Below are 27,425 nucleotides of genomic sequence, written 5' to 3'. Positions count from 1 at the left end.
AAAAAAAAAAAAAAAAAAAAAAAAAAAAAAAAAAAGAGATGAAAAAAAAAAAGAAAGAAAGAAATTGAGACCAGACCATTTGACCAAACAGAATAAATTCAATAAAGTCGACCACTGTACCCTTGTATATGCCAGTTGTGTTGACCTAGAGTTAGGTTATCGACCAATGGTACCCTTGTATATGCCAGTGTGTTGATGTTAGTCAGACTAGTATCTCAATCCATTAGGATATGTTCATTTTGGCGGAGGCCTTCAGACAGATATGGGAAACGTCGTTCACTTAGTAAACATCAAAACCATCTATGTTTTCTATATCCATCTTCTTGATCTATCCATGTGATTAGTTTTGACTCCGAATATGATGTCCATAGTGCAACTATCTGAGTAGAGCTCTGTCGCTTTATATGAATTTTAGTATGCTTGAGTGCAAACTCGTGTACAATAATTGGAATTTCGCATCAGGGTACTTCTTCCTGTAGTCAATAAGTATGCCAACCAAGGAGATTCTTTAGTGCCTTCCAAGGTTTTGCGTAGATAGCTAAGGTCTGGAGTATTAAGGTTTTGTGGGTATATCTCTGGTAAGCCCTCCCGAGACTATAACTCGGCCACTAGGGCCACCTAGGGGTTTAAAGGCTTATTGCATACGCTAAATGAAATCGACGATGCCTGCGACAGTGAGTTAGGATTTTATTTTCTATTTGATTTGCTCGGGACTAGCAAATAATAAGTTTGGGGGTATTTGATAGACGCATTTATGTGTCTAATATAGCTCATTTGTATATATTGTTAGTACTCGATATTGTACTTATTTGGTTATTTTATGTATTTGTAGGTGTTTTTTGGAAAATAATCTCTTGCGGCGAATTTGGCTAAAAATGTGGCATCTGGACCTCCGTTGATAACGTACCGGAAGCGCCTCAGAAGTGTACCGGAAGTATCCCAGAAATACCCCGGAGGAACCCCGAAAAAAGTGCGGAAAATGCCTCAGAGGACACTTGCTATACGGACCCTTGATTTTGGATAAGGGGTAACCTAATTACTAAGGGGTGACCTATTTCCAGGCAGCTGCTAAAGGGAGAACAGCACAAGATAAGGGCACCCACCTTCTTCACGTTTTGAATTAAAAAAATGGCGGGAAAATGCATGCAGCGTCTGGCAGATTTGAAGATCGAATTTTGGACGTGATTTTAGGAGATTCAATTGCTGTATTTGGTACGTATGGACTCTGCATGACTAAACAGGCCTGATACAATCAATTGGAACCAACCAATTGGGCTGGAATGTCCGGGAGACGTAATCAAAGTTCAAACAGGACACGTACTTTCTGCTCAAGTTTCAAAGATTTGTGAGAGATATTTGGGAGAGTTTGACGCTGGAAATTAATGTATTTAGTCTTGTTCACGTCTTAAGAAGAGTTTGGTACCTATTTTATAGCTAACAGACGCGTACAAACACTGAAGAGGTGATTATTCTCTCAACAGTGCCGAGAAGAAAAAGAAAAGAAAAAGTCGGATTCAGTAGAGATTTTTGGGGATTAAAAGACTATATAAGAGAGGGTTCAAGTCATAGAAGGGTTAGAAACCTTTAGGAGAGAGTTTAGAGTCGATGAGAGCCTAGGAGAAGCAATTATAGAGGAGACAACGCTGCTGCTGCTGCTGCCATTAAAGCTTCTGAAGAACACGAAGAACAGACTCGCAGAGTCAGTCGTTCTTCAGCAGACTTATTTTCATACCACTGTCGTTGTTTCACAGCAGTATATAGTTATCGTTTACAGCAGTCTTAAATTACCATACTCTTTTGTAACAGTCGCGCTGTAACACCACTACAGCGTTGCTAATTCCTATTTCATCATATAATCATCAATAAAAACATCTATTTTAGCCATGAATTTATCTTGTGAGTGTGTTTTTGGGATGAGGAGCTAAACCCATTAGCCGAGACGACGGAGGAAGCCATTGGTAATTTATTGGTATATATCTAATTTTTTATATTTATTTGCAATATTATTATTTGATTATTTGCACGAATTAAAATTGAATTAATAGTTTTTATTGAGTAATTGTGAATTGACTTGATGAAGCATGCTGGGTTTTAGTAACTTTTGATGTTTTATACTTTTTAATTACAATTATTACTTCAAAAACTTATTTGAGGCAAATATTAGAATTGATTTTAAAGATAAAATTGCATAAGAACTATTTAGAGTTTACTATTAAAATGGTCATTGGTGGAATCCTAGTCTTGGTGTTTTTCTCTAAAGGTTTGAACTATTTTATTTATTTGTGTGTTTAATTTAAATCTAAAAAAATTGTTTTCTTCACAAGTCTGAAAAGACCCCTTTTTACCACTACTACTACAATCACTATTTGATAAACCATCACTAGAAAATATAAAAGAACAGCCGAATCCATTTTCTTTTATTATAAAAGACAACATAAAAAGAAAAGAAATTAGCATTTAAAAATAAGTGTAAAAATAATAATTTAAATAATAAAAGAAGAACGTAATTATTTGCAATTACTAAGACACTGGTTGTCCCTAAACAGTAGATTGCCTAATATCTTAATGGTCTCCTCAAAAACAACGTGACCCAAAAAACGAACGATTTTTTAGTGACCATGGTTTTTTTGGGGACCATGGTTCTATTTTCAGTAAGATATTTAGAAGTAAAGTGAAGACACCTCTTATCCAAATATCTATATTAATACCAAAATTACCCTTCCTAATTAAGTTTGTGTAATGATTAGCTAGTGTAATTAAATTAGGTTAATTAGTAATTAGTGTAAGATTAAATCAATATTATTTTTCTTAAAACGAAGTTATTGAGAGGGAAGAATAAGGAGAATATAAGAGTTGGAAAAACTCAATTATTTTTTTTTATTTTTTGAATCCGAACCTTCAAACCACTCAAGCATAATTCAAATTTAGTTTTTTGTTGCTTGTATTGGCCAAAATTTTCTGAAAACGAGAAATTTTATAGGTTGATTTGGGATATGTCAAAGAAGTTCGGCTACAATATCTGAAGAACAGGTAGCCGAACTTATCTACTAATGTAGTTCGGATAGTGTTCATGAAAGCGCATGTAACCGAACTTAGTTTTAATGGAGTTTTTTGCTTTCAGAAAAAAAAGTTCGGTTAGGAGAAGAAATTTGCGACGTAACTGAACTAAAAGTTCGGTCGGGATTTTTTTTTTGCGATGTAACCGAAATTTTGCGACTAACCAAAATTTTTGCGATGTAACCGAACTAAAAGTTCGGCTGGGACATTTTCTCGACGTAACTGAACTTTTTGCGACGTAACTGAACTTTTTGCGATGTAACCGAACTTTTTGCAACGTAACCGAACTAAGAGTTCGATTGGGAGATTTTTTTTGCGACGTAACCGAACTTTTCTTTGGAAAAAAAAACCTCCATTAAAGTTGAGTTCGGCTAGTTCGACAAAGTTTTTCACATAATTCCTAGCCGATCTTCTCTCTGCAACTTCCATTTTCAACTCATTTTGATGATTACTTCTCATTTTTTCAACCAAAAACGAATGACAAGTAATGGGTTTGTGAGAATATCTGTCTTAATAATTTAAATTAAGCTATACATATTTATAAGTGGTGGTAGTTGGTGGTGGTGGTCGGTGGTGGTGGGAGGAGGTGGTGGTTATATATATAGGTGGTTATTAGATTGGTTTTAAATTAAATTAGGTTAAGGGTAGGTTAGTCACTTCCGCACTTTAGGACACCCCTTATAACTATAGGGTGATATTCTTATCACATAATGGTCCCCCACCAAAAAAGGGTGGTGCCTAGGGCTGTGTAACGGACGGACGGATGCGGATTAAGGATCACCCGCATCCAATCCGTCAAAGTTACGGATTTGTAAAATCCAACCGTGTCCGGCCCAATTATCCACGGATTTGACATCCGCAGATCAACGAATGATACGGGTCGGATGCGGATTAACTGCGAATTTACTAATAAAAAAATAAGTTTAATTTTGTTAAAGGCAATGGGTAATTTGTGCAGATAGGAATCACACTTCAACCGCATCAGAAAGTGAGTTTAAGTTTTAAATGGTATTTATATGGGGCAAAGCTGTAACTAGTAATCGCGTGACAATACCAAGTAAATTAGTATGCTTTGAAGGAAAGAGATTACATTATAACTGAACAGAGAAAAGCAGGTGTGTGAAAGTTTTTACATTGTTGATAATGGAGTGACATGTAATGGCATTCTCAATGTTTTGAACCTGTGCAACAGAAAATGCTTTGACTCATCAGGCATGTCTTCCGCGGTCTGACTTGCAAAAATCAATCAAGGATAATGCCTTGTTATTCTCAAAATTAGGTATTAGCATGAAACTTAATCCAGTATCCCTTTATTTTAAACCAATTGCCATTTTTAATTTATTTCCTTGTGATGCTGTGCAGTTAGAGAAGACAAGCTAAATAATTCTATTGATTTCTCTTATTGCCCTACGGTGCGGGTGATTCCGTGGATTTCAAAATCCAACCACAACCAAACCGCTAAAAATATGGATTTGAGAATCCTATCACCCATAAATCTTGTGGATTGGGTTTCATTCGTAATTTTGCGGACGGATACGGGTGAAATCCATCGTTCCAGACTTTTTGCTCACCCCGACTGGTGCCCCAAAAAAACGCTTCCAAAAAACCGTTCTTTGGAATTGGATCGTGTTTTAAGTAAGCCCAGGCCATTGAGACAATAATTATAAGTAAGCCCAAATGCCCATTAAGGCAATATTAATAGTCATTGAGTAAATTTGAACCCAAGGTTATGCTATAAGTTCAACCTCAAACTCTTCCCAACAACCTCAGTATGAGCATGCTATATGCTCATGCTCGTCCCGTCTGACTATCTTTGAGGTGTTAGATCGATAGTGTAGAAAAATATAATATCAGCTATTCAGCTCATTGCTTGAGACTTTGAGTTTCCAAATCTTTGCCTCTTGATTTCATGCAACTGATATTCGCTCCAGGATTAGGTTTTTTGTTTGTAAAACGCGCTGCAAGAAGGAAAACGGTGACAAAAGAGCTGGGGGTTCGCAAGGGTTCATCCGTAGAGGGTTCCTGCTTCATCAGTCAAGTTACTGTTGGAAGCTCTCAGAAGCAGCAGCTGCAGCTATGTCGTCATTGTCAAGTCTTCCACTTCCAGAAGAGGTTCATAGAGATATCTTTATGCTGTTACCACTGAAATCTATCGGCATGTGTAGGTGCGTATGCAATCTCTGGAAAAATCTACTTTGCGGTCCTAAATTTATTAAGTATCACCTTAATCTTAGCATTCAGAAAAACAACCCTAATATCATGATTAGTGATGCTAGGATTTGTAACCCTTTGATGTACTCCATAGTTTGTGCTTCAATAGCATCTTCATCACCATATGAAAGTATATGTACTAGCCCTCTTCCTATGGATTACCCACTCAGGGGCAAAGTTCGATTTTTAGGTTCTTGTGATGGCTTGATTTGCTTAGGTAACGGTATTAGGGTTTGTATTTGGAATCCGACAACCGGAGAATATAAGAATGTACCAAGACTTCAACACCATGTTTCAGATTCTGATGACACTGTTAGGTATGGTTTTGGATACAATTGTACCATCAACGACTACACGGTAGTCGCAATTGAGGATCACAAACACTCTGGTTATTTTAAAATTCACGTCTATACATTAGGATTAAAATTATGGAGAGGGACTCGAGCATTCCTTCACCAGGTTACGCTTATACAAAATCCAGGTGTATTTGCTAATGGTGCTCTTCACTTGTTAGGTGTGAAAACCACCCGAAAGACTTCTGTCGAAGTTATAGTATCTTTCGATATTAGCAATGAAACACTCGTGGATATGCTGTGTCCCAAAGAAACTAATGTGGGAAGTCAAGCAGATAGCATTAAAGACATTGCAGTGTTAAGCATTGCAGTTTTAAGAAACCAACTTTGTTTTTTTTTTCCAATATCCCTGGGATGGGTACTGATGTATGGGTCATGCAAGATTATGGAGTAAAAAACTCTTGGGCTAAACGTTTCAGCACTTCCAAATGTATAGTTCCCAAAAACTTTGGTACCAAACCCGTATGGCTCTTCAGAGATGATGTGTTCCTGATATATTCTTTTCTAGGTTTTGATTTATGGAATACCGAGGATGACACAGTAACAAAGGTCTGGGGAATGGGATGGAAGAACTTGCAGATTTATTTAGAGAGCCTTGTTTCACTTAACTCAGGAACTTATGTGGAGAAGACGACAGCGAAAATAGAACATCAAGTAAGCCTAAGCCGTAAACGGCCGTGGGTGATAGACAATCAAGTAAGCGGAAGCTGTAAAAGGCCGAGGTAATAAGTATGTTATCTAGCTTATGCACTTGATAAGAAGTACTACATGAGAAAGATTCATGATCTGATGAGAGTCAAGATAGGGTGTACTCATAATTTCATAACATGGAAGCAGTATATACAATTTGAGACAAAAATATTGTCAATCCACCATCCCGAGATTGCAGAGCTACATGATCATCCTAACATTTGCAGAGCTACATGATCAGTCTGACAGTTTTTGCTTGAAATTATAGTTTCTATCATATCTTCAACTGCAATTACTATCTTCTTCTACATCTGTTTTTCTTTCTTCTACGGTTTTGGTTGTTTTAGTTGGCATATATGATCATATACACAATACACTAGTCAGTTTGCAGTTCTTGTACAGCAAGAACAGAAAATAAAGTCCTATATCCATTAGTTTTTGGCACATGCCAGCATGCATTTCTGTGTTGATCGAGTTTTGATCATCTGGCGCATTATGAACCAAAATATCAAAATGGAAATAGCTGTACCACCTGGTCCACCACTAGGGTTTCTTCTCATCAAATGCCAGTATACCCGAATTCAATTTAGCAACTTCAAGCCTAATCTGGGAGCTACAGGCAAAAACACAAGTAATGAGTTAGAACTTAGAAAGCTATAAGAAACTGTATGTACAACCTCATAAAACTTGGGCAAGAAAAAAATCTGAAACTTAAATTAGCGTGCGGTGTGTAAATTATTACAAACATGGAATCAAGCTGAACAACAACTAGGAAAATCCCTAGACTTTTCCAACATCCCTTCACTAACTTCTGCTTCATCATCAGAAGCCGTAGTATTTTCCTCTTCTCCACATGGCCCATGACACCAACAGATTACTGGACACCCAACTCTCTTTACTACCACCATTCTTCGTAACTTTGTCAACAACACTTAATTATGATTAAACCAACTAACAACACCGAAAAAGCTGTACTTAAGGTGAAAAATGCCACTGCAATGCTGGACATGCTCTTTGGCAGCTGTCTGTAATTAAATTCTATTTGTCAAATTGCATTAAAAGCCTCCGCTAAACCATTCAAACAAAATTGTGGAACTAACCACAGTGCTTATATTTCTTCTGCGAATGCGTTCTACTATCCCTGCAACAGCCATGGATATGCATGAGAGCAATAATCCGATAACCATTCTTATTGTTGCACTGATCCCATTTGGTTTTCCTGCGTACCTTGCAAGTACGGGAACAGTTACTCGATCATAAAATGCTACCCATATGGTTAAAGTAGTAATTGTGAACAGAGCAAAGGACCCTGCTGGAATATCAAAGCTAGTGGTTATGTGTCGATCCATGGTTTTTGCTTGGAGAACTGGAATGGAGTTCTGTGAGAGTGTCATATAGGTCATGAAACCGGTAGACCAGATAGGAATAACTCTGATTAGTGATTTGAGGGTTTCTACTTGACTGACAGTGCAGAGCTCCCACGGTTTGGTAGGTGATCCATCAGGTTTTAAATCTTCATCGGGATCTCTAACGATGCAAGCTTTGTTTAGAAACCTACGCATATTGCGGGTAAACAACAGATGAACATAATGATAACAACAACAGAATTGAAATTGTAAAGACATTTATCCAGCTAAAGTTGTTATGAGGCCACCTGGCCATGCCAGCAGAGTTGGTTATTGGCAGTTCTTACTCTGCTAGAACTGAAACATACTAATTTTCTTAGTTGAACGCTCAAATGGATGGCACATTGTTAGGAAAAATTGTTTCATACTCGAACAATGTAAACTATAGTCTATTTTGGCGTTCATCAGCTCAAGATCAATAAGCTTTGCATCCTTGTTGTAACAATAACTACTAAAAAAGTGATTCTGGTGGGAGTGGTACCTTAGGTTGTTTGATGGTGCAACAAGCTTTAAATCCTTGCTATAATAATACACCCCATCCGAGTTAATTGGTTGGGTAGCAAGACCAAGATCAAGACGTCTATTTATCCATGCAGCTATAAATACTTTAGCAAATCCAGTAAACAAGCCTGTGCTAGCTTTCACTTGATGTAGAAAGAATTCCCAAGGAAGAAGAAAAGGGCAGACAAGAACATAAGAACGGCAGGAACTGCGAAACCTACTTGCCATCCCATTTGATCTTGCATATATACGATGCCTGTCAAGGCAAGCAAAGTTGAAATTCCAATTGTAGCATAATAAAAGTTGAAGTAGGTCTGTAAAATCTCTTCATTTGTTTTTTTGCGGGGTCATCTCTTTTAGCCAACTAATCCGCACCAAATGCAATCGAGCATGGTCTAATGCAACCAGCTCCAGTAGACATTAGTCAAAGAGATGATAATAGAAATATGAACTGAGCTGGTGTCGCCGAGTCACATACATATAAACACAAATCACAGGGTTTTGGTTTCATCTCTGGAAACATGGGCGTTAACCATAACTGGACTATACCCTACAAAATTGAAGTTAAGTTTCTTCACACCATGGCAACTTAAGTATCATACTTAAAGTCCAATTTCAACTGACTTGGTTATACAATTAGGCCCAACGCTATGAAAGCTAGTTTCTTAACAACCATTTTCGAAGACGAGCACGAATCAAGCAGGGGGGTTAATTGCCTGAATTGCATTCACATACTTATGAATAAGGTACTAAATGGATCTCATACTGTTAAAACAACATTAAAATTTGTGAAAATTCATAAAGTTTTAGAACTTACAAGAAGCTAGCAATGGAACCCAAAGCAATAACTCTAAATCATCCCAAGTATGAATCAGAGAGAAAAGCCCCAAAAATAACCAAGAAATTTGATGAAGCTGACCACATTGACAAAAAATAGTTACTGTAATGATATTCATTCATCAAATACAAAATTAAATTTGGTTGAATCCCATCACTTGCCACTTTCTCAAATGCTTCATTCAATCACTTCAAAATTATTCAATCACTTCAAAATTATTCCTTCAAATATCATTCAATCACTTCAAAATCACAACTCAAAATTAATGATAAAGATAGAGTTTTTACCTATGATAAAAGGAAGGGTTTATACCCTTTGTACTTAAAATCTCTTCTATGGAGGTTTCTTGATTCTGAGTTTTCTCCACTAATTCCATTTTCTCCTCCATTGCTTCGCTGTAGCTCATCTTTCTTTGAGTTTGCAATTAGGGTGTTGGGAAATTGAGGTTGAATAAATCCATTCACTGAATCGATCATGGTTGATAAATTTGGTTCTACATTAAGGTTCTGAATTTAATGCGATTATGTCATCAATCTTGATAGTCTGCCTTTTGTTTTTCTTTTTTTTTTTTCTGAGGAAGAAAACAAATAATGGGTGTGAAGTTGAACTGAAAATCGGGAAAGGAGATAGATGCTGACACTATGCATTGCTGACGCGGCGGTGCAAAACCTTCACAGCGGGTTGGGTTCAGGTATTTGAAGGGCTAGAAATCCAATGTAGGAATTACCAACAGCGGGTTGGGTTCAGGTATTTGAGGGGATAGAAATCCAATGTAGGAATTACCGATAGGTACTAATATAGTAGTCTTAGTCAGTGGCAGGTCCACCCATTAAAGCCCAGTAACCAGAGGTCCAAAGATTTAAATAAAAAAAGAAATTGGACCAAAAAGTTTAACTCCAGGTCCATATACGTGTGAGAAAGTCATGTACTTTTTTTGATATTTCCAAAATACCCTCTAGTGTAATAGAATATAAACTTTAGATGAACCATTTTTTTTCCAGATCCTTTTTTTTTTCTCTTTCCTCTCGCTGCTAGTAGAGAAAATCTTTTTTTTTTTTTTTTCGTTCTCTCCCGTTTTGTCTATCAGAGAAGAGATAATCCATGAAGATTTTTGCAAGATATAGATCGATCCGCGAATCCAAGCTCGATTATTTATATGAAGTTTTTGGTAAGTTGATTTTCTCACTGTTGATGTTAGTCTAGGTTTTTTTTAATCAATTTTGCTTCTAGTAATGTTTATCTTAGGGTTTCTAGTATCTAATAGTTTTATGGATGTTTGATTATGTTTTGATCTCTATGCTTGATTGTTTATTTTTTTATAAAATAGTTCAGATCTAGACGGATGATCACCTTTTTTGTTCATTTCGTCAGTAGATTTGATTATATCAGTTTCATTTTATTGGTTCTAGATTTTTTTCAGTTCATTTTTGTGTATGAACCAACAGTACATATCTGCAGTACTGACAAAAACCTAGCTTTATAAACTGATTTTGATGATTTACAGTTTTTTATTAATTTATTAGGTTTTAGATCGGCTTTAATTTTATTTTACTCATGGATTCATCACTTAATTTGTATGATTCAGCAGTACATATATCTCTTGATTCCTTGGAGAGAAATTAAGACTTAAGATTTTTGGGTTACGGAAATAGGAATTGAACTCGGTTTTCTGTGTGTCTACGATCTTTATTCTTGATTCGTTAATTTTTTTACTTCAATTTGTATAAAAATACTTCAGATCTAGATACATAATCATGTTTTAGGTTCATTTCATTAGTATATCTGATTTTTTAGTTTCATTTTGTTGGTCTTTGGTTTGTTTTTAATTTGCTTTTGTGTATTAATCATCAGTACGTATATGATGTACTGGTGGTTTTTGATGAAAATAGTCCAGATCTAGTTATAAAATCATGTTTTACGTTCGTTTCATTTGGAGATATGATATTTTAGTTTCATTTTGTTGGCTTTTGGTTTTGTTTCTGTTTGGTTTTGTATTAACCATCAGTACGCAGTACTGATTTTCTGTGTTTACTATGCATCTATATGTTTTGCTTGTGTATTAACCATCAGTACGTATATGACGTACTTTTTGTATGAATCTTAATCGTAATTATTCGATTTTTTGATTAGATTATGATGTTTTTAGCTTATTTGAACTCTCAATTTAATTTTCTTGTTATTTTCGTTCTTTATTTTCTAAGAAAATCATGCTTGTTTATTGTTTTAGGGGTATTATCTAGCAGTACATATGTCGCATACTAATACAAATTACTTTTGATTCTGTTTTATTCTTAATTTTATCACTTGTTGTTGTTTGATCCATAAGTACATATCTTCCATACTGAAATAATACTCTTTCGATTCTGTTTTTTTATAGATTCATTCCATGCAGTTGTTTTTTAGTTCATGAATCAGCAGTACATATGTGGCATACTGATACAAACTGCTTTTTGATTATGTTTTATTCTTAGTTTTATCACCTGTTGTTGTTTCATCCATAAGTACATATATGCGATACTGAAATAAGACTCTCGATTTAGTTATTTTTCTTCATGGAGTTGTTTTAGACAGTGAATTAACAATACATATATTGAATACTGAAAAAGTTGCTCTTTGAATCTGTTTTATACATAGATTTTAGTCAGTTAATTCTTATGATTTTGTCAACACATATATGGAATACCGAAATAAAACTGAACCATCGTTAGGTAGTATTAATCTTGATGTTGTCATATTACTTGTACTATTCATTTTTGTTCTGTTATTCATATATTGATTGTTGTTGTGTTTTAATTGTTACATTTTGGTCACATTTACAGGTTCAATATGTCTGATGTTAAGAGTGTTGGCGCTTTTTGGAGGAAGTGGTCCAATGGGAGTGGAGCACTAGAGAGATCCTGTTTGTTTTAACCTGTAAGCAGTTTAGCAGATATGTACTCAAATTATGTAAGCAGTGTAGCGGATATGTACTCGAATTTCATAAACTGTATAGTAGATATGTACTCGATATAATGAGCATGGACACACACGTTTGGTAGTCAGGGTATTGTGGTCATTTTCATGTTTTAATTAATTGTGGACCTTCAGATAAAAGAAAATCTGGTTGGACCCTACTATAAATAACCTTATGGGCTTAGGACCAAACAAGAAATTTTCCAAATCCAATTCTGATGGAATCAGTCCGTTTCTCTGAACTGAAAAGGCTTTACAAGTTAGATTCTTCCGAAATCCATTTACCTTCCGATACCCATTTCAATTGCCTCGCGTCTTTAGGGATCGCCCCGTAAAATTAGTGGCGACTAATAAGACAAAATAGAATCACCCAAATCTAAAATGAAGTCATGTCTTATCTCAAAATTTTCGAAATGGCTGAAATGCCCTCCATAATAGGTAGACAGTATTGAAATCGGTAGTTTATATTGATGTATGTTGGTTTGTATTACGGAAATTATAATCGGTAGTTAAAATGGTAATCTCGTGATGTTAATTTTCTACCGATTATGATAGTAGCTCCAAATTAAAAAATTTCAAAAACCAATGGAATTTTGAATTTCTCTATTTGCACAATCGGTAGTCTCGTGATGTTTATTATCTACCGACTGTACAATCGGTAATCTTGTCATGTTATTTTATCTATCGATTGTGGTAGTAGCCCCAAATTCAAAATTTTCAAAAACCAATGGAATTTTGAATTTCTCTATTTGCATAATCGGTAGTCTCTTGATGTTTATTATTTACCGATTGTACAATCAGTAATCTTGTGATGTTCTTTATTTACTGATTGTGGTAGTATCCCCAAATTCAAAATTTTCAAAAACCAATGGAATTTTGAATTTCTCTATTTGCACAATCGGTGGTCTCGTGATGTTTATTACCTACCGATTATACAATCGGTAGTCTCTTGATGTTCTTTATCTACCGATTGTGGTAGTAGCCCCAGATTCAAAATTTTCAAAAACCAAAGGAATTTTGAATTTCTCCGTGTGCTTAATCGGTAGTTGCGTGATGTTTATCCTCTATCGACTGTACAATAGGTAGTCTTGTGATGTTATTTATCTACCGATTGTGGTAGTAGTCTCAAATTCAAAATTTTCAAAAACTAGTGAAATTTTGAATTTCTCTATTTGCTTAATCGGTAGCTTCGTGATGTTTATTATCTAATTATACAATTGGTAGTCTTGTGATGTTCTTTATCTGGCAATTTTGGTAGTAGCCCAAAATTCAAAAATTTCAAAAATCAATGGAATTTTGAATTTCTCTATTTTCACAATCGGCAATTTCCTGACGTTTATTAACTACCGATTATAATCGGTAATCTCATTATGTTCTTTATCTACCGATTGTGGTAGTACCCCAAATTTAATTATTTCAAAACAAAACAAAGAAAAGAAAGCATAATAACAATCGGTTGATAAAATCAATAATAAATTACCTACTATGAAGACACATATAAGTATTTTCCAACCTTTGTTGTCTTATTAGTTGTCTATAATTCTTTGGGACTCGCCCCCTGAAAATGCCAGGTTCAATTACGACTTTGCATCACGCCCCTGAAAACGCCAGGTTCATTTACTTGGGTCACTAATACGGTGACACATCATTGGGAGGGAATTGGGGGCTAAGGCGTCATGCATTTTTGTTTCAGTTGCACTGGTCGGAGAGTGCAATGGTATCCGATTCTCGGAAATCGAGGGATTGAATATTGAGAAATATCTCAAGGATCCTTTCTTCTAAAAATCTTAACCATGATCGACCTCATATCTCAGACGAGATATCTTTCATCGAGGTTTTCATCTCGTCTAAAATGTTTCTCTTTACTGATTGTTTTTTTTTAATCGATATAACCCAATTTTCACTTCCAATCTTCAATCTCTTAACCTAAAAAAAAAAACAGTCTCACACGGTATTTTTAGTCATTTTAGAGACTGGTATTAAGATCTAAATAAAATATATCAACGAAACACAAATTTTAGGAGTAAGAATTCATTTATGTGTAATTCAGTTCTTTAATTAGCGTGTAATTGGATTACTAGTTATCCAACTCTTTGAACGGAGAAATATACAAATTCGAGCAACTGATGCAATGATAAACTGAGTTCGACATTGATGGGCACAAAATTTTATTCTAAAAAGCTAAACGAGAAAACAACTGAACAAGAATCAACACAAAACCAGGCTAATTCGAGGCCTACATATCTCTTTGTTCAAAACCTAAAAGTTTAGTTAAAATATAACGATTTTAAAGTAATTTAAAAATATTTATCACCGGTTTTTATGAATGACTTATTTGTGTTATGATTATGGTGTTAGATATGAAATTCAATAATATCGATTGATTATTATTATCATTACTTAACCTAGAATTTAAAACCTAAGCTATTTTTGTCGTTATTGTCTCTTTAGAAAATAACGATCTTAGCATGATCTACTTCTCGATTCTTTTGCTTAATCTGACATCTTAACCGTCATTTTTATCATATACGAAGATGGTAATAAGAAAACTTGAAATGCTGCTATTAGTACTAGGAAGGAAAAAAAAATCATTGTGCAGACCTATTTATCGGAGGGGACTAATATATATGAGAGGAGGAAGTCAGGACCAGTTGGCGGATATGCTTTGAATTAGACGACTATGTTTGAAACTATGCAAGTGGCTTTATTGAATTGATCATAGAAGGTGGTGGTTTGAAGTTTGATGGAAAAAAGGAACTCGAGGCGTTTATATTAAACGTTCGCTCGAGTCAATAAAGATAATAGTTGTTGAAAATACTGCTCCAACTTGTATTAAGGAGAATGATTAGGCTTCTAAGCAAAAGATGAGCAATTATGTACATTCTTCGTCTTTGTGTTCTTGTATGCCTTTTGTAAGGTCTTCATGTTTTTATATCTCATATAATTTGCCTAAAACAATTTCTAACTAATTTTCCCAGGGAGGTCTACGATAAGGGCATAAAACCCCAACAACAAGGACCCCAAAATGATTATTGGGCCGGCCGACCGAGCAAAGAGAGGAAAGGACGATCTTTTATATTGTCATTTTTTTTTAAATATAAGTGATCAATTGACACAAAAAAATTGGAAATAGTTCGTTCTGAAAAATCAAAAATGCCCCTTGGAATCAGATTTTTCTTTTTCCTTTAGAGATTTTCGTAAATAAAACGAATAGGAAAGGAAAATAGGTATTAGACATTTTTCGTAAATAAACCAAAGAAGAAGGGAAAATAGGTACAATAAAAACTCCATATATTAATAGTTTTGGGACTTCACAAAATTATTAATATATGGAGTTTACTAATATATAGAGGTATATCAAAAAAAAATTGTTCGACAAGAAACTTTAAATTTGTTTGACAAGTTGGAAATATTTTGGCTTAAACAAGAAGGTGCATATAGTAACGAAGCATTACGCATATCCAAATTAAAACATGCGATAACAATCCAAAAAATTACATTCTTTTTTTCATTGCAAAGATTTTAAAGGAAACCTATTATTGGGACTACATATTCCAATAGAGGGGTTTCACCTAACAGGATAAAGAACAGGTCACCGGTTGGTAATTTCGAAAACCCCGTATCTAAAATATTGTTATAATGATTAAACAATTCTTATTTAGTTAATGTTAATTTTATTTAATTAGGTAATGATTAAATTGATGAATTTTTTATATACTTAGTGAATTTTAAATTTAAGTTTTGGTGGGAAACGGAACTTATAGAATCAGTGTTGATGGATTCGTAAACACAAGCTGATCCAAAAAAAAATTCCTGAATATTCAGGACTAATTATGCCTAGGTTAGCCTATAGAGAACCAAACCATAAAAACAATTATGATTCACCAAAAAATTTGAACCCAGAAGTAACAAGTTAGGGCTGGAAACTCAATGCATAGTTCTTAGCCGTAATCAAATATGAAATTTTCTAAAAGGTACAGGAAGAATTACGGTGAGCTTATCCTATAGATAACCAAACCGTAAGAAATTTACGATTGAAAAATACAGCCGAACCTAGCCGTAACTACTTACGTTGGGAAATTATTTTAACAAAACCTGGCCGATATCACATGCAAATCGGATTTACGGTTTGGAGTTCATCCAAACCTAACAGTAACACCTTCAACAGTTCTCATTCTTAAATTGATTGATTCGGATGGTGAGGATGAATTTGGTCGCCAGGTGGTTGATTGAGATGTCGATTACCATCACTGCAATCAGTTTTCTTCTTCCTCATCTTTCACATAGATTTCAATCCAACGATGTTAAGTTTTTCAATCGCCGATTAATCGTAAACGATGAAATGAATTCAAATAGTTATTGTGATGGAGAGGAAGAGAAAGAGGAGAAGAAGAAGAGCACTGAGTTACTGAAAAGACTAGATTAGATTTCTATATCAAGTTTTTATTTTAATTTAAGGGTAATTTAGACAATTGCTATTGAATCACGAGTATATAACCAAATTTTTTGTCACTAAGAATCCAAGTGAAGCACCTCTTTTGGAATTTGAAGCTTAAAGAGATCTACACAATGAGTATAGGAAAATAATATCAAATTTAGAGTTTTTACGATAAATCAATGGTGTTTATCATTTTAGGCATAATTTTCAAAAATGGGATGAATAGTAATTATGTAAACCACCACAAAAGGTGGAAAACACATTATGTTGCTATATTTTAATTTATCGATCAATAAATTTTCCGTTGCAACTAATAAAATAATGTACTCCCTCCCTTTCAGGAAAAACAATACTATCACTTTGTGCACAAATTTTCGAGAATTGAATACATAGCAATTAGGCTAACCACCACAAAGGATGTATAACACATTATTATGCAACCATATTTTGGTTTATGCATCAACTAATTTTACGTTGCAACTAATAAAACGATGTACTCCATCCTTTTTAGGAAAAGTGTACACTTTAAGAAAAAACTTTCATTTATAGTCGAATTGCAGTGGTGTTTTCTTTTCTTCGGTCGACCCTCCTCACCGTGGCAGCGATGTTCTACTATTGTTATCATATATATATATATATATATACATACACGTATGTATGTTAAATTTTTTTATTCTTTTAATTTAAAAACTATTTATTTAATTAAAAAAGAAAAGTAAAGTGTTTACAAGATACTAGATGGGAGCCTAACAACAAGTTGGGCTCTAACACCTTTTGAATAGCTTAACCTATTCTAACGAAAAGAAAATTACAAACATTAATATTTACATCATGCCTAGCTAAGTAGTTCTTCAATTTTTTCAAAAACTCCATAGTTCCTAAACCAAATTCACTCAAGGTAGTAAAGGCTAAAGTACCAAAACTATATCCATTGGTTCTTATATTTGTATTTTGTATTAAAAAATAAACGTAACATATATGTATGTTGTGATACCAAATATTGAAGATGCATTGCAATATTTTGTAATATATTTTATTTTTGTGTTAATATTAACTAAGGGGTAAGATCCGTTGACATGTTTAAAATGACATAATCTTCACATGGAGCACCTTTTTGTCTATAAAATCTAAACGACGATGAATTTGAAGATAATATTTTGGTTAAATGTTCCTCGTATAAAACTCCTACATTCCTACCAAAAATGAGAGTGTTCCGAAATACGAAACTTCACCATCCACAAATTTTAATTTCAACCGTTAATCTTCAACAACTGATATTCAAAATCGTAGATGGTGGTTTTATACAACTTGAGATTCTCTCATTTCTGGTTAGAATGTAGAGACTTATAAGAAGAATATGTTACCAAAAATTTGGCTTCAAATTCATTGCCGGTTGGACTCAGTAAAAAAAAATGACGCTAAATGTGAAGATTATGTTATTATAACCATGTCAACGGATCTTACCCCATTAAATAATTAGTTATGAAAATGATTCTTATATGTTAAAAGTATAAAGCATAATTGAAAAACTTACAACTAGACCATTCTAGTCTGGAAATTCAATGTTGCAGGCTTCTTTGTTTTAGTTACAAACTTACAACTTTGTGTTCCTTAGACTTCATGACTGCAGATGTCTGCTCCATTTATTTGGTTTCCATTTCACCATAATTTCACCATAGTCAAGTGCATCAATCCCTGTGACAGAAAAACCATAATTTCACCATAATCGTCAAGTCCAACCAACCCATTGTCTTCATTTATTTGGTTTCAATTTGATTATTTACTGATTAAAAAACCCAATTATCTTGTTTTTACTGAATGGGTTTATATTTGTTCTAATGGATGAATTTCTTAAATTGCAGAAGTCTGAATATAACAAGGATGATAAGTTTCCATTAGTCTACACAAATGCATAGTTTACACGGGAGCATCCTAACATCGATGAAATTGTTATCAACAAAAACAAGAGCTACAAATATCCTAATTTGCCTTGTTGATATAGGTCTTTGTGTTCTTTTATGTTTTTTTGTTAAGGTCTTCATGTTTTTGTCTCATAAAATTTTCCTAAAATTATTTTTAAATTAATTTCTCCAGAGATATCCGTAGTAAGGGCATAGGCCACCTAGATGCCAAATACCGAAGATGCGTTGCAATATTTTGTAGTGTATTTTATTTGTGTGTTAATATTAACTAATTAGTTATAAAAATGAGTCTTATGTGTTAAATATATAACAATAAAGCATATTTCAAAAAGTTTTGTAACCCCAGTACGGTCGAAAAGCTAGTCATTGTCTCAGTTATTCATTTGAGCAGGTGTGGCGAACGCATCCACGGATTTCGAATTGAATACAACCTCTTGAGCAACGAATATAAGGTGATGTGTATAAAAAAATATAAGAATGAATATGGATATTACATTTTTACACGGGGTAGTTCTAAATCATGGAGAAAGATAAATAATCCGTGGCCGAAACATCAACTGATGAATTGTTTTCATTTTCATAGAAAAATAAGAATACCACCAATTTCTTGTAATGGATATCTCTTTTATGAGATAGTAAATGATGAAGCAGAGAAAGAAGGATATAAACGTTTCACTTTGGTATCATTCGATCTCAAAGGTGAGAAATTTCAAATAATTAAGCTTCCAGATGATATTGAGTTTGTTTTGAATTATAACAATGGTAACTTTTTTCCATCGGTGTACAAAGGATATTTATGTTATGCAAGAATGAAGAAATCTCTTTTTTATAGAGGTAAGGTTGTTCTACATATATTGAAAGACACAGTTAATCATGTTTGGGATAAAGAAATTATTAATTTCGTTCTTCCAAGAGAGTTAGATAATGTTACATCAAAAAGAAAAACAAAGTTATACAAACGTGCTGCAATTGTGATTTTTTCTAACCAGGTGATTTTGTACGGGAGGTTGTACAACACAGAAAATGGTGATGTTATCCTGTTCTACAACGTGCATTCAAAAGAACTGAAAGAAGTAAAACTTCCTTATGTAGGTTCTCAATTTTCCTTCTGGCACGACTCAATTGCCTGTACTTTTTCTGGATCAACTTCTATTCTTTGCAAAGAACGGTTCTCAATTTTCATCGTTGCAGGGGGTGGCATATCTCTAATTGCCTGTACTTTTTCTGGATCAACTTCTATTCTTTTTTTGGATACTATGTAACCCAAAATTTTTCCTGATGATACACCAAAGACACATTTTTATGGATTCACTTTGATATTGAATTGTCGCATCTGTTCAAATATTTCTCGCAAATCGTCAACATGATCCTTCGTCTCTTTACTCTTAATTAGCATTTCATCCACATAAACCTCTAATGTTTTATTATCCACTTTTCAAATACTTTTTCTACCATTATTTTATATGTCGCACCCGCATTCTTCAATCCAAACAACATTTTCGTATAGAAGTATAAACCTCTTGGTGTGAAGAAAGAAGTATGTTCTTGATCTTCTTCAGCCAAAGGGATTTGATTATAACCTTTATACCCATCCATCATCGAGACTCTACCATTTTTCGATGTCGATGCTACCATTTCAGGGATATCTGGTAAAGGAAAACTGTCTTTAGGACACGCTTTATTTAAATCGGTGAAGTCTATGCAGATCCTTATCCCCTTATTCTTTTTTGGTACAATTACCATGTTTGCTATCCATTCTGGATATTTTGCTGGCCGTATAATTCCTGCAACCAACATCTTCTGAAACTCCACTTCTATTTGAGGATGATAATCAATTGCAACATTTTGTATTATTTGTTTGAACGGCTTTACATTCTTATTAATGTCCAATTTATGGCATGCAACAGACGGATCTATTCCTGGCATTTCTTCTATACTCCATGCGAATATATCGTTATATTCTCGCAAGATATTTATCGTTTCTTCTTCTTCTTTATCCATTTTAGTTCCTATTCTTAATATCTTTGGCTTGTCTTCGGATCCAACGTTTATCTCTTTCGTTGGTTCAACTGCAGTAAAGTTTGCTTTTGGTTCTCCCATTGGTGTTGGTCCTTTAATTTCTTTAATTTTTTCATCTTCCTTCACTGGTACTTCACTTTGTATTCCTTTTCCCTCCTTCGCTCTGATCATATATGTACGAAGCTCATCCTCTCTGTTTAACTCTTTTGCTTTTCTCCATAGTTCTTTTCTTTTTTTTGCTCTTCCTTCATAATTTTGTACATATGTGGGATTGGAAACCTTCACACTCATAACATCTCCTTTGATTTCACCTATACCACTTGGAATTGGGAATCTGATGCATTGATGCAATGTTTATGCTACAGCCTTTATCGCATGCACCCATGGCCTTCCCAATAACATGTTGTATGGTGATTTTATATCAATAACACATAGTGTTATCTTTGTTTCTATTTCTCCCAGTAATATTCGCATCACAATTTCCCCTTTTGGTTTTGTGACTGCTTTGTTGAATCCATGTATATTATAAGTTGGACGTGTCATCTCTGCATCTTCGTATCCCATTGCTTTGAATGTGCGATATAATAAGATATCAACTCCGCTTCCTGTATCTATAAGCGTTCTATCGGTCATCCATTCCTATGATTTATTTTTGATCGCAATAGTTTTTCCTCGTTCAGCTGTAACTGTGATTACCAATGGATTTATTTGGTTTAGATTTTCATGTTGAATTTCATCTGCTGCAAATGTAATCTCTACTTTTTCTCATTCTTTTAATAGAGACTCCTTTTCTACCGTTTCCACCTTCTTTCCTTTGTGATTTTGCTTATGAATCCTTCCAGTTATTCCCGTTTGAAAATCCGCATCAGAGATTGATTCTTCGGTTATAGAATTACACTGCATATCCCTACCTCTTCTTTGTATTGTTACGATTCTTGCTTTTTCCGTAGATTCTTTATTGTTCTTTCTTAGTTTTCCTTAAGTCTTCAGATCTATCTTCTTTTTCAAGATTTTGTAAACTTTCTAACAGGATTTATCACCCGTCCCTGTTTCTAGCGCCAAAAATGTAGTTGCCGATTTCCTCACAACCACGTTGCACTATAACTATAATCAAATATTAGGTAATCATCATTAAAATCTCCATTGATTTATCAAGACTTAAGTCGGTTTACAAGATGGATACAAGTATTACAACAATCTTATTTGCTCCTAGATTTACTTTCTCTCTCCTGATTTCTTATCTAACACCCACCAAAATAACTCTCCACAAGTAATAACCTCTCCACTTTATATAAGACCTTACATAGTGGATGACAGCTAAGAGATCTTTTATTTTCGGAATCTCTATGTGATACACTCGCTCATGTACAATCACTCATCCTCACACAGACCATACTTCGCACAGATCTTCACAATTTACTCGTGACTTTGCTGACATCATCTCAACCTTGATGTGTGCGATCTCCCTCGTTTAAGTTATATAGCCTTCACTTCGCATACTAACATGTGCTATATCTCACTCCTACAAACTGTTTTACTAGTTAAAGCAATCCATTCGCCTTCTCCAACCAAGCATAACGTCATCTTCAAGTATAACAAAGTGCACCTACAATCAAACACCATAATTTGGATGAGCGCGCAATAAGTGCAGTTTAAGAAGGGTGGGGATGAAACTTGTTTAACTAGATATGTTTTCAGTTTTCCAGCCAGAAATCACAAAGAAAGTCCTTCCAAGATGAATTGCAACGTTCAAATTCGCAAGATATTATGTTTATATTACCACAATTAACAACTTGTACTCCGTTGAGCACATAATTTATATTCTCTTTATTTTCATTAAATAGAGAACTTTAAAGTGGAGCATTTTAGGTCGGAAGACACAAGTTAAACGTAATAAGGCTGAAAGCACAAAAGAAAGTATGATCCATTCACCAAAATTATCACTTGCATTCAAAACAAGTGGACCTTTCTCAATCTTCTCTAAAGGGAAAGGTAAAGATATCGTTGGAAAAAAAAATCGTTTATCCAGTTGGACAAAAGCTTAACTTTTGAAGTTAATTTATCATATACAAGTAAGCACTTTCATAATTATCTTATTCACTTTCGTGTTTTAATTTAAGTGAACATACTAAATATAAGTATGCATCACTGAGAATAACTAAACATCTTCCAGTTAACAGTTGACTTCATTACGTTCACAAACTATAGTTTCACCAGAAAAAAATAAAAAAGAGAGAATATGAAAGAAAAAACAACATTCTTGTAAGTGATTGCAATATATACTAATTAATCCGCTTAGCCTTACGTTTGGTAGTTCTTTGATGAAATTTGGTAGGACAATATGTGCAATGAATCATTTCAACAAACAGCGGAAATAACATCCACAGAAACAATTTCACTGGCATGCAACCAAGCAATATTATAGGAACTATAATCCACGCCAATCTCTGGGAAAGCATAATATCCACCGCTGAACCAAAGGATATCATCATGGTGGCTATTGAAAAGAAGAGAGTCCCGAGACCTAGTATAAACTTTTGTGGTAGTGCTTTAAGAAAATCTTCTTCTGAATATCGTGATGTTAGAATGGCCAAGAACATAAGAATAGATGTAACGGAAGAGAATAGAGCTAAGGCATCTGCTACTGCAAAGACAATAAAAGAATTCTTGTTCAAAAGGATTGGGAGGCCGTTGATGTTTCCATTAGCATTATTGTAATTACCGCCAGGTACAGTAAAAACGGCAGCGAACACTACCGTGGAGATTAGTGTTGCTACTAACATACATGATTGTGCCGTATCTCTCATCCACTTTTCTCCTTCTTTCACTAAGCCTTTGTGTTTGTCTATAAATATCTGCTGAGCAGTATATCCATCTTTGTTTCTCACTCGCCTGTATCTCTCAAGCAAAATAAATTCCACCGCCTAATTAAAATTATATAGGTTAGAAACAAAAATATATTCGCAGAGCCAAGCAGCGACACTGATAATTAATTAAGTGTATAGGACCTAATAATCATGTATACTATATTATATATATAAAGATGAAAATATAAATCTTTTACTCCAATTAAGATGATCTTAACATTGGTACTTACCTTGAACCACTGCACTTCTCGTTGCATCTGAAGAGCAGCCCCAGAGACCAAGTTTAATTGGGTAGAGGGTGCTATATTAGCAGCATAGTGTAAGATAGAGTCACCTCTTTCATCAATTCTGTGATTCAGTTCATCCATGTCTTCCTCCATCTTTTTGCATATGAAATTAAATACTTTTTCGTTTCTTTCTCCAATAGCAGTTTGCACCACTGTTTGCCGCTCCATTTTAGACCAAATTAGGTAAGGGAACTTCTGGAGGCTCAGTTCTACAACTTCAGTTGTTCCGTATGTTATAGCTCTCTTCATGAGGCTAGATGTCTTAAAAAAATCTAAAATATCTGACTTGTTCATCGTCAAATCTAGTTGTTCTAACATAATAGACACCAATCTATAGGCTTGTTCATTGATATACTTCTGCTCGCAGAGATTTCTAATAAAAGGAACTGTAAAAGGACAAACCGAGTCAATAGGTTAGGTTCTCGAATAGAGGAAAATTAAGCTAATAAATAATGTTTACTCAAATGTACCTCGAGTTAAGTAGGTGATGAGGTAGACCAGGAAGAGAATCATTATATTTCCTCGACACATTGTCGAGAACTTTCTCGAGCTTTCCGGAAGGTGGTTCTCTGTGCCTGCTCGATCAAGGTCACTTGGAGCTGTTCTGTCAACTTGAGCAACTGTACTGCTGTCAAGGTTATTAGAATTGATTGTGCGCACTTGAAGAACTCTAGTACTTCTATCAAGGTCATTTGGAAATGTTTCACCCAGTTGGAGAAGTCTATTGCTAAAGTCATTATTACCAACCATTGAACCCGCTTGAGGAATTATACTGTTGTCAAGGTCGGTAGGTGCCCCTGTATCCATTTCAAGAATAGTATCGAGGTCAGTTGGGGTTGTTGTATCCACTTGTAAAACTGTACTGCTTCTAACACCATTTGATGCCATTCTGCACACTTGAAGATCTGTATTACTGCCAAGTTCATAGGGAGATGCCAAACTAATGTCATTTGAGGCCATTTCATCCAGTTGAACTGTACTATTGCCAAGGTGACTGGGAGCCGCTGTGTCGGGTTGACAAACTGTACTACTATGAACTTCTGTAGGAATCGTCGTGTCCGTTTCACAATTTGTACTTCTGCCATGTTCATTACGGGTGGTTGTGTCGATTTGAAGAACTGTACCGAGTAGGAGAAGCTGTCATTTGCAATTATAAAAAGTAACAACAAAGCTAATCCGGGTAAAATTAGTGTACTAACAAGGGTAGATAAGGTTCTGCCACCATGTTGTCTTATTTCCACTTCGAAAGGAAAATGGTCTCCGAACAAGCACTTCTAATGCACACACACCAGAGTCCGTCTTCTCGATGACTAACTTTGGGAACCGTTGCAGAAGAGACAATTCGATCTCTACATGCAAATGAGTGGTAGAATGTAACATCAAATAAATAAAAAATGGGTATATATCTCAGCTACACTATAAATTTGCACTTGTTACGTACCGTAAAAATTAGAATCAATTAAATCACACAGGAGGGAAGCACCATGAGGACCAGCGAAGACTTCTTTGTTAGTGGCAAAATAAAGATATTTCAAAGCCTCAGTTTGTCCATCCGAAACATACTTCGCAGCTGTGTGGAGTGGCACTCTTCCATAGTTATCACGTATCTGTGTCAAAGCGCCATTTCTTGTCACCATCAATTTAGCAACTCTGGTGTTTCCTTCCATGGCAGCAGTGTGAAGTGCTGTGAATCCATGTTTACTATCCTGTAGTTCAAGTTTTTCTGATGGCATGAGTTGTACAAGGTTTTCCACAAACGCCCACTTTGTATGATCTGCAGCTATATGAAGTGCTGTTTCTTTTTCGTTTGTGATCTCTACTGTCATCATCTCAGGATGATCGTTGAAAAAATTTTCAGCCCATGCCCAGTCGCCATGTTTTGCTGCTTCATGTAGTTGTATGTGTTCCTCAATAATGTGATGTCTTCCACGGTTCCCTTCGCCTTAGATTGATCCAAAATATAAAAAAGAAAATTAAAAATAATACCCCGGATTCCTTAGAGAGAAAGTTATGGTTTTAGCTATCCAGCTTACAAGGGCAAGTGGTACAACAAAGAATGCTAGGAAGTGAGGCCAACTGGTTAATTATTGGTCCAAGTAATAGACTCTAGGAAGGGCAAAGTTGATATTTCAGGTATTACTGATATTCTTAGCAAAATAACCTCCGTTTGTTTTGAAAGATCATTAATAACTCATAAAAACAACATTACAGAAGAGCTTAGCAGTGAATTACCTGGCTGTTCGGAATTTGATGCAGGGTTATTTCCAACTTCATCTGCCGGACCTTCAATTTCATGACCACTGCTGTTAAAATTAAATGTCCGTATCTGGTTATTACTAATGTTGACAGAACTATTTCGTCCTACAGCACCATCATTTCCTGCTACATGACGATTTAGTGCTGCTAATTCATTATTCATACTGGTTAAAATCCTTAATACTTGCTGTTGATGATTGACTTGAGATTCCATAAGTTCAAAAGAGTTGTTTCAGAACTACTAGCCACTGTTTGTCGATTGGCAATAATCTGATGACCTCTAGCTCGGTTTATGGAGTTGCGTGAAATTAATCGTAATCACAATTGTGGCTAGTAGGTAGAGTTCATTATTACGAGAGAAGAACGAAGTGTATAAATAAAAACATAAAATTAGTAAAGAGAACTAGATAGAAATATTCGAAACTCCACTAAGATGGCAACTTGGATTCTAAAGAGAAGAGGAGAATAATAGAAAAAGAAGAAAAGTTTCATTTCTTATAGGTAATCAACATCGAAAAGCCAAAGAAAAGATTCAATACAGTGTATCCAATCCACTATATGCATTTGGTCGTGAACTGACTGCTGCTTTCTCTATCTTTTTTGTTCTCCCACAATATTCAATTAGTTTGTGTATCATCTACTGTTCTTTTGTGCTTCTCTTTTTGATTAGTTTCTTTGGAAAGATAACGTTAAGGATTATCTTGTGATTTCATCATTTTTTACAACCTCTCAGTTGTTGTAGGAATTTATATTAGGTATCCACAAGGATAGTTACTTTTAACAAGAAAAAAAAAAAGTAAAATTAAAGTTTTCATGTTGATACTTCTTCTTCTTCATAGGCACGGAAAGATTAATGGCCAGGTGTGATCAGAAGTTAAGCTATATCACAATAAAATTAGGTAATCGATGGACCACACAATGTTGCGTATAGGTTTTGTTTACCATTTCCCCGAACGTACGTGCGTGAGTGTTTTGTACAGCGATAATGAGGACATACAGAAGGATATGTAAATATTTGTGATGACTTACTTGTGCTTGACTCTGGCATTTATGTTTTTCCATATCTAATTGAAGTTCTCTTTTTTCTGGATCCATATTCCGTCTGAATTGTCTCTTCCTTTCATATTCCACATCCATCGGTTCTCGGACTCGAGCTTGCTTTATTACTCTGAGGCTTCAATGGAATTCGGAGACTTCACTTGTCTCTAGATATAATGGTGTTTCTTCTGTAAGGGTAGAAGATCGTCTCGCCACATGGCTATACCAAAAGACCCGAAGTATGAAGGAAAATCTAACCAAAAGATCCTGTAACATTTATCCAAGTGCCCAGGTCAGTGACTTGTCAAATCAAAGTCGAAATCAACTTTTACCTACCCGCTCTGAGAAGCAAGGGTATGGTCCCGAGGAACCTTACCGAGATAAAGACAACAAAAAGGGACTGTTGGATTAGTCAACAAAATAATGTACCCGAAACATAATAAACGAAGTAAAGCTTCTTGGGTGGGAAGTCAACCTACGAAGAATAAAGGATAGGCGAAGTAATATTACCTGACTGAGAAGTTGGTCCCCGAAGATGATGAATTGTTGGACAAGAAATAAGACAGCTGTCCCGACAAGCCCCAAAGGTG

General features: G+C 34.9%; 2 protein-coding genes across 6 annotated transcripts; both read right to left on the bottom strand.

Moving 5' to 3' along the window:
• Positions 1–6,431: 6,431 nt before the first annotated feature.
• Positions 6,432–9,617, bottom strand: LOC113300609 (protein NRT1/ PTR FAMILY 1.1-like). Of its 3 annotated transcripts, XM_026549814.1 has the most exons (4): positions 9,344–9,617; positions 9,036–9,132; positions 8,199–8,474; positions 6,959–7,865 (listed from the first exon to the last, which is right to left on the bottom strand). In XM_026549814.1, the coding sequence occupies exons 3-4, from the start codon at positions 8,444–8,446 to the stop codon at positions 7,367–7,369; spliced, it is 747 nt and encodes a 248-aa protein (XP_026405599.1). In that variant the 5' UTR covers positions 8,447–8,474; positions 9,036–9,132; positions 9,344–9,617; the 3' UTR covers positions 6,959–7,366. The 3 variants fall into 3 exon arrangements, with proteins under 3 accessions (XP_026405600.1, XP_026405599.1, XP_026405598.1); XM_026549815.1 differs by lacking the exons at positions 6,959–7,865; positions 9,036–9,132 and adding an exon at positions 6,432–6,924; XM_026549813.1 differs by lacking the exon at positions 9,036–9,132.
• Positions 9,618–21,856: 12,239 nt separating this feature from the next.
• LOC113295764 lies at positions 21,857–26,150 on the bottom strand. 3 transcript variants are annotated; one of them, XM_026544088.1, is made up of 7 exons: positions 25,774–26,150; positions 24,983–25,483; positions 24,741–24,890; positions 24,012–24,659; positions 23,485–23,927; positions 22,693–23,311; positions 21,857–21,993 (listed from the first exon to the last, which is right to left on the bottom strand). In XM_026544088.1, exons 1-7 carry the CDS (start codon positions 26,009–26,011, stop codon positions 21,974–21,976), a joined length of 2,619 nt encoding a protein of 872 aa, XP_026399873.1. In that variant the 5' UTR covers positions 26,012–26,150; the 3' UTR covers positions 21,857–21,973. The 3 variants fall into 3 exon arrangements, with proteins under 3 accessions (XP_026399873.1, XP_026399872.1, XP_026399875.1); XM_026544087.1 differs by lacking the exon at positions 21,857–21,993 and having other exon boundaries at positions 22,429–23,311; XM_026544090.1 differs by lacking the exon at positions 21,857–21,993 and having other exon boundaries at positions 22,974–23,279.
• Positions 26,151–27,425: the final 1,275 nt, after the last annotated feature.

The sequence above is a fragment of the Papaver somniferum genome, chromosome 7, assembly GCF_003573695.1.
Source record: "Papaver somniferum cultivar HN1 chromosome 7, ASM357369v1, whole genome shotgun sequence".
NCBI lineage: Eukaryota > Viridiplantae > Streptophyta > Magnoliopsida > Ranunculales > Papaveraceae > Papaver > Papaver somniferum.
The sequence above is the reverse complement of the archived record's forward strand: the minus strand, read 5'-3'. Positions and strand labels throughout refer to the sequence as shown.

What these genes read in the sequence shown, in the direction of transcription:
- LOC113300609 (XM_026549813.1), bottom strand. Translation starts at nt 9,462, where the DNA reads ATGAGCTACAGCGAAGCAATGGAGGAGAAAATGGAATTAGTGGAGAAA. An exon ending in AACCCTTCCTTTTATCATAG is followed by an intron (nt 8,475 to 9,343) that starts GTAAAAACTCTA and finishes TTGCCTTGACAG; the next exon opens with GCATCGTATATATGCAAGAT. An exon ending in GCACCATCAAACAACCTAAG is followed by an intron (nt 7,866 to 8,198) that starts GTACCACTCCCA and finishes CAATATGCGTAG; the next exon opens with GTTTCTAAACAAAGCTTGCA.
- LOC113295764 (XM_026544087.1), bottom strand. Translation starts at nt 26,011, where the DNA reads ATGGAATCTCAAGTCAATCATCAACAGCAAGTATTAAGGATTTTAACC. An exon ending in ATCAAATTCCGAACAGCCAG is followed by an intron (nt 25,484 to 25,773) that starts GTAATTCACTGC and finishes GATCAATCTAAG; the next exon opens with GCGAAGGGAACCGTGGAAGA. An exon ending in GAGAAGTGCAGTGGTTCAAG is followed by an intron (nt 23,312 to 23,484) that starts GTAAGTACCAAT and finishes AATTTTAATTAG; the next exon opens with GCGGTGGAATTTATTTTGCT.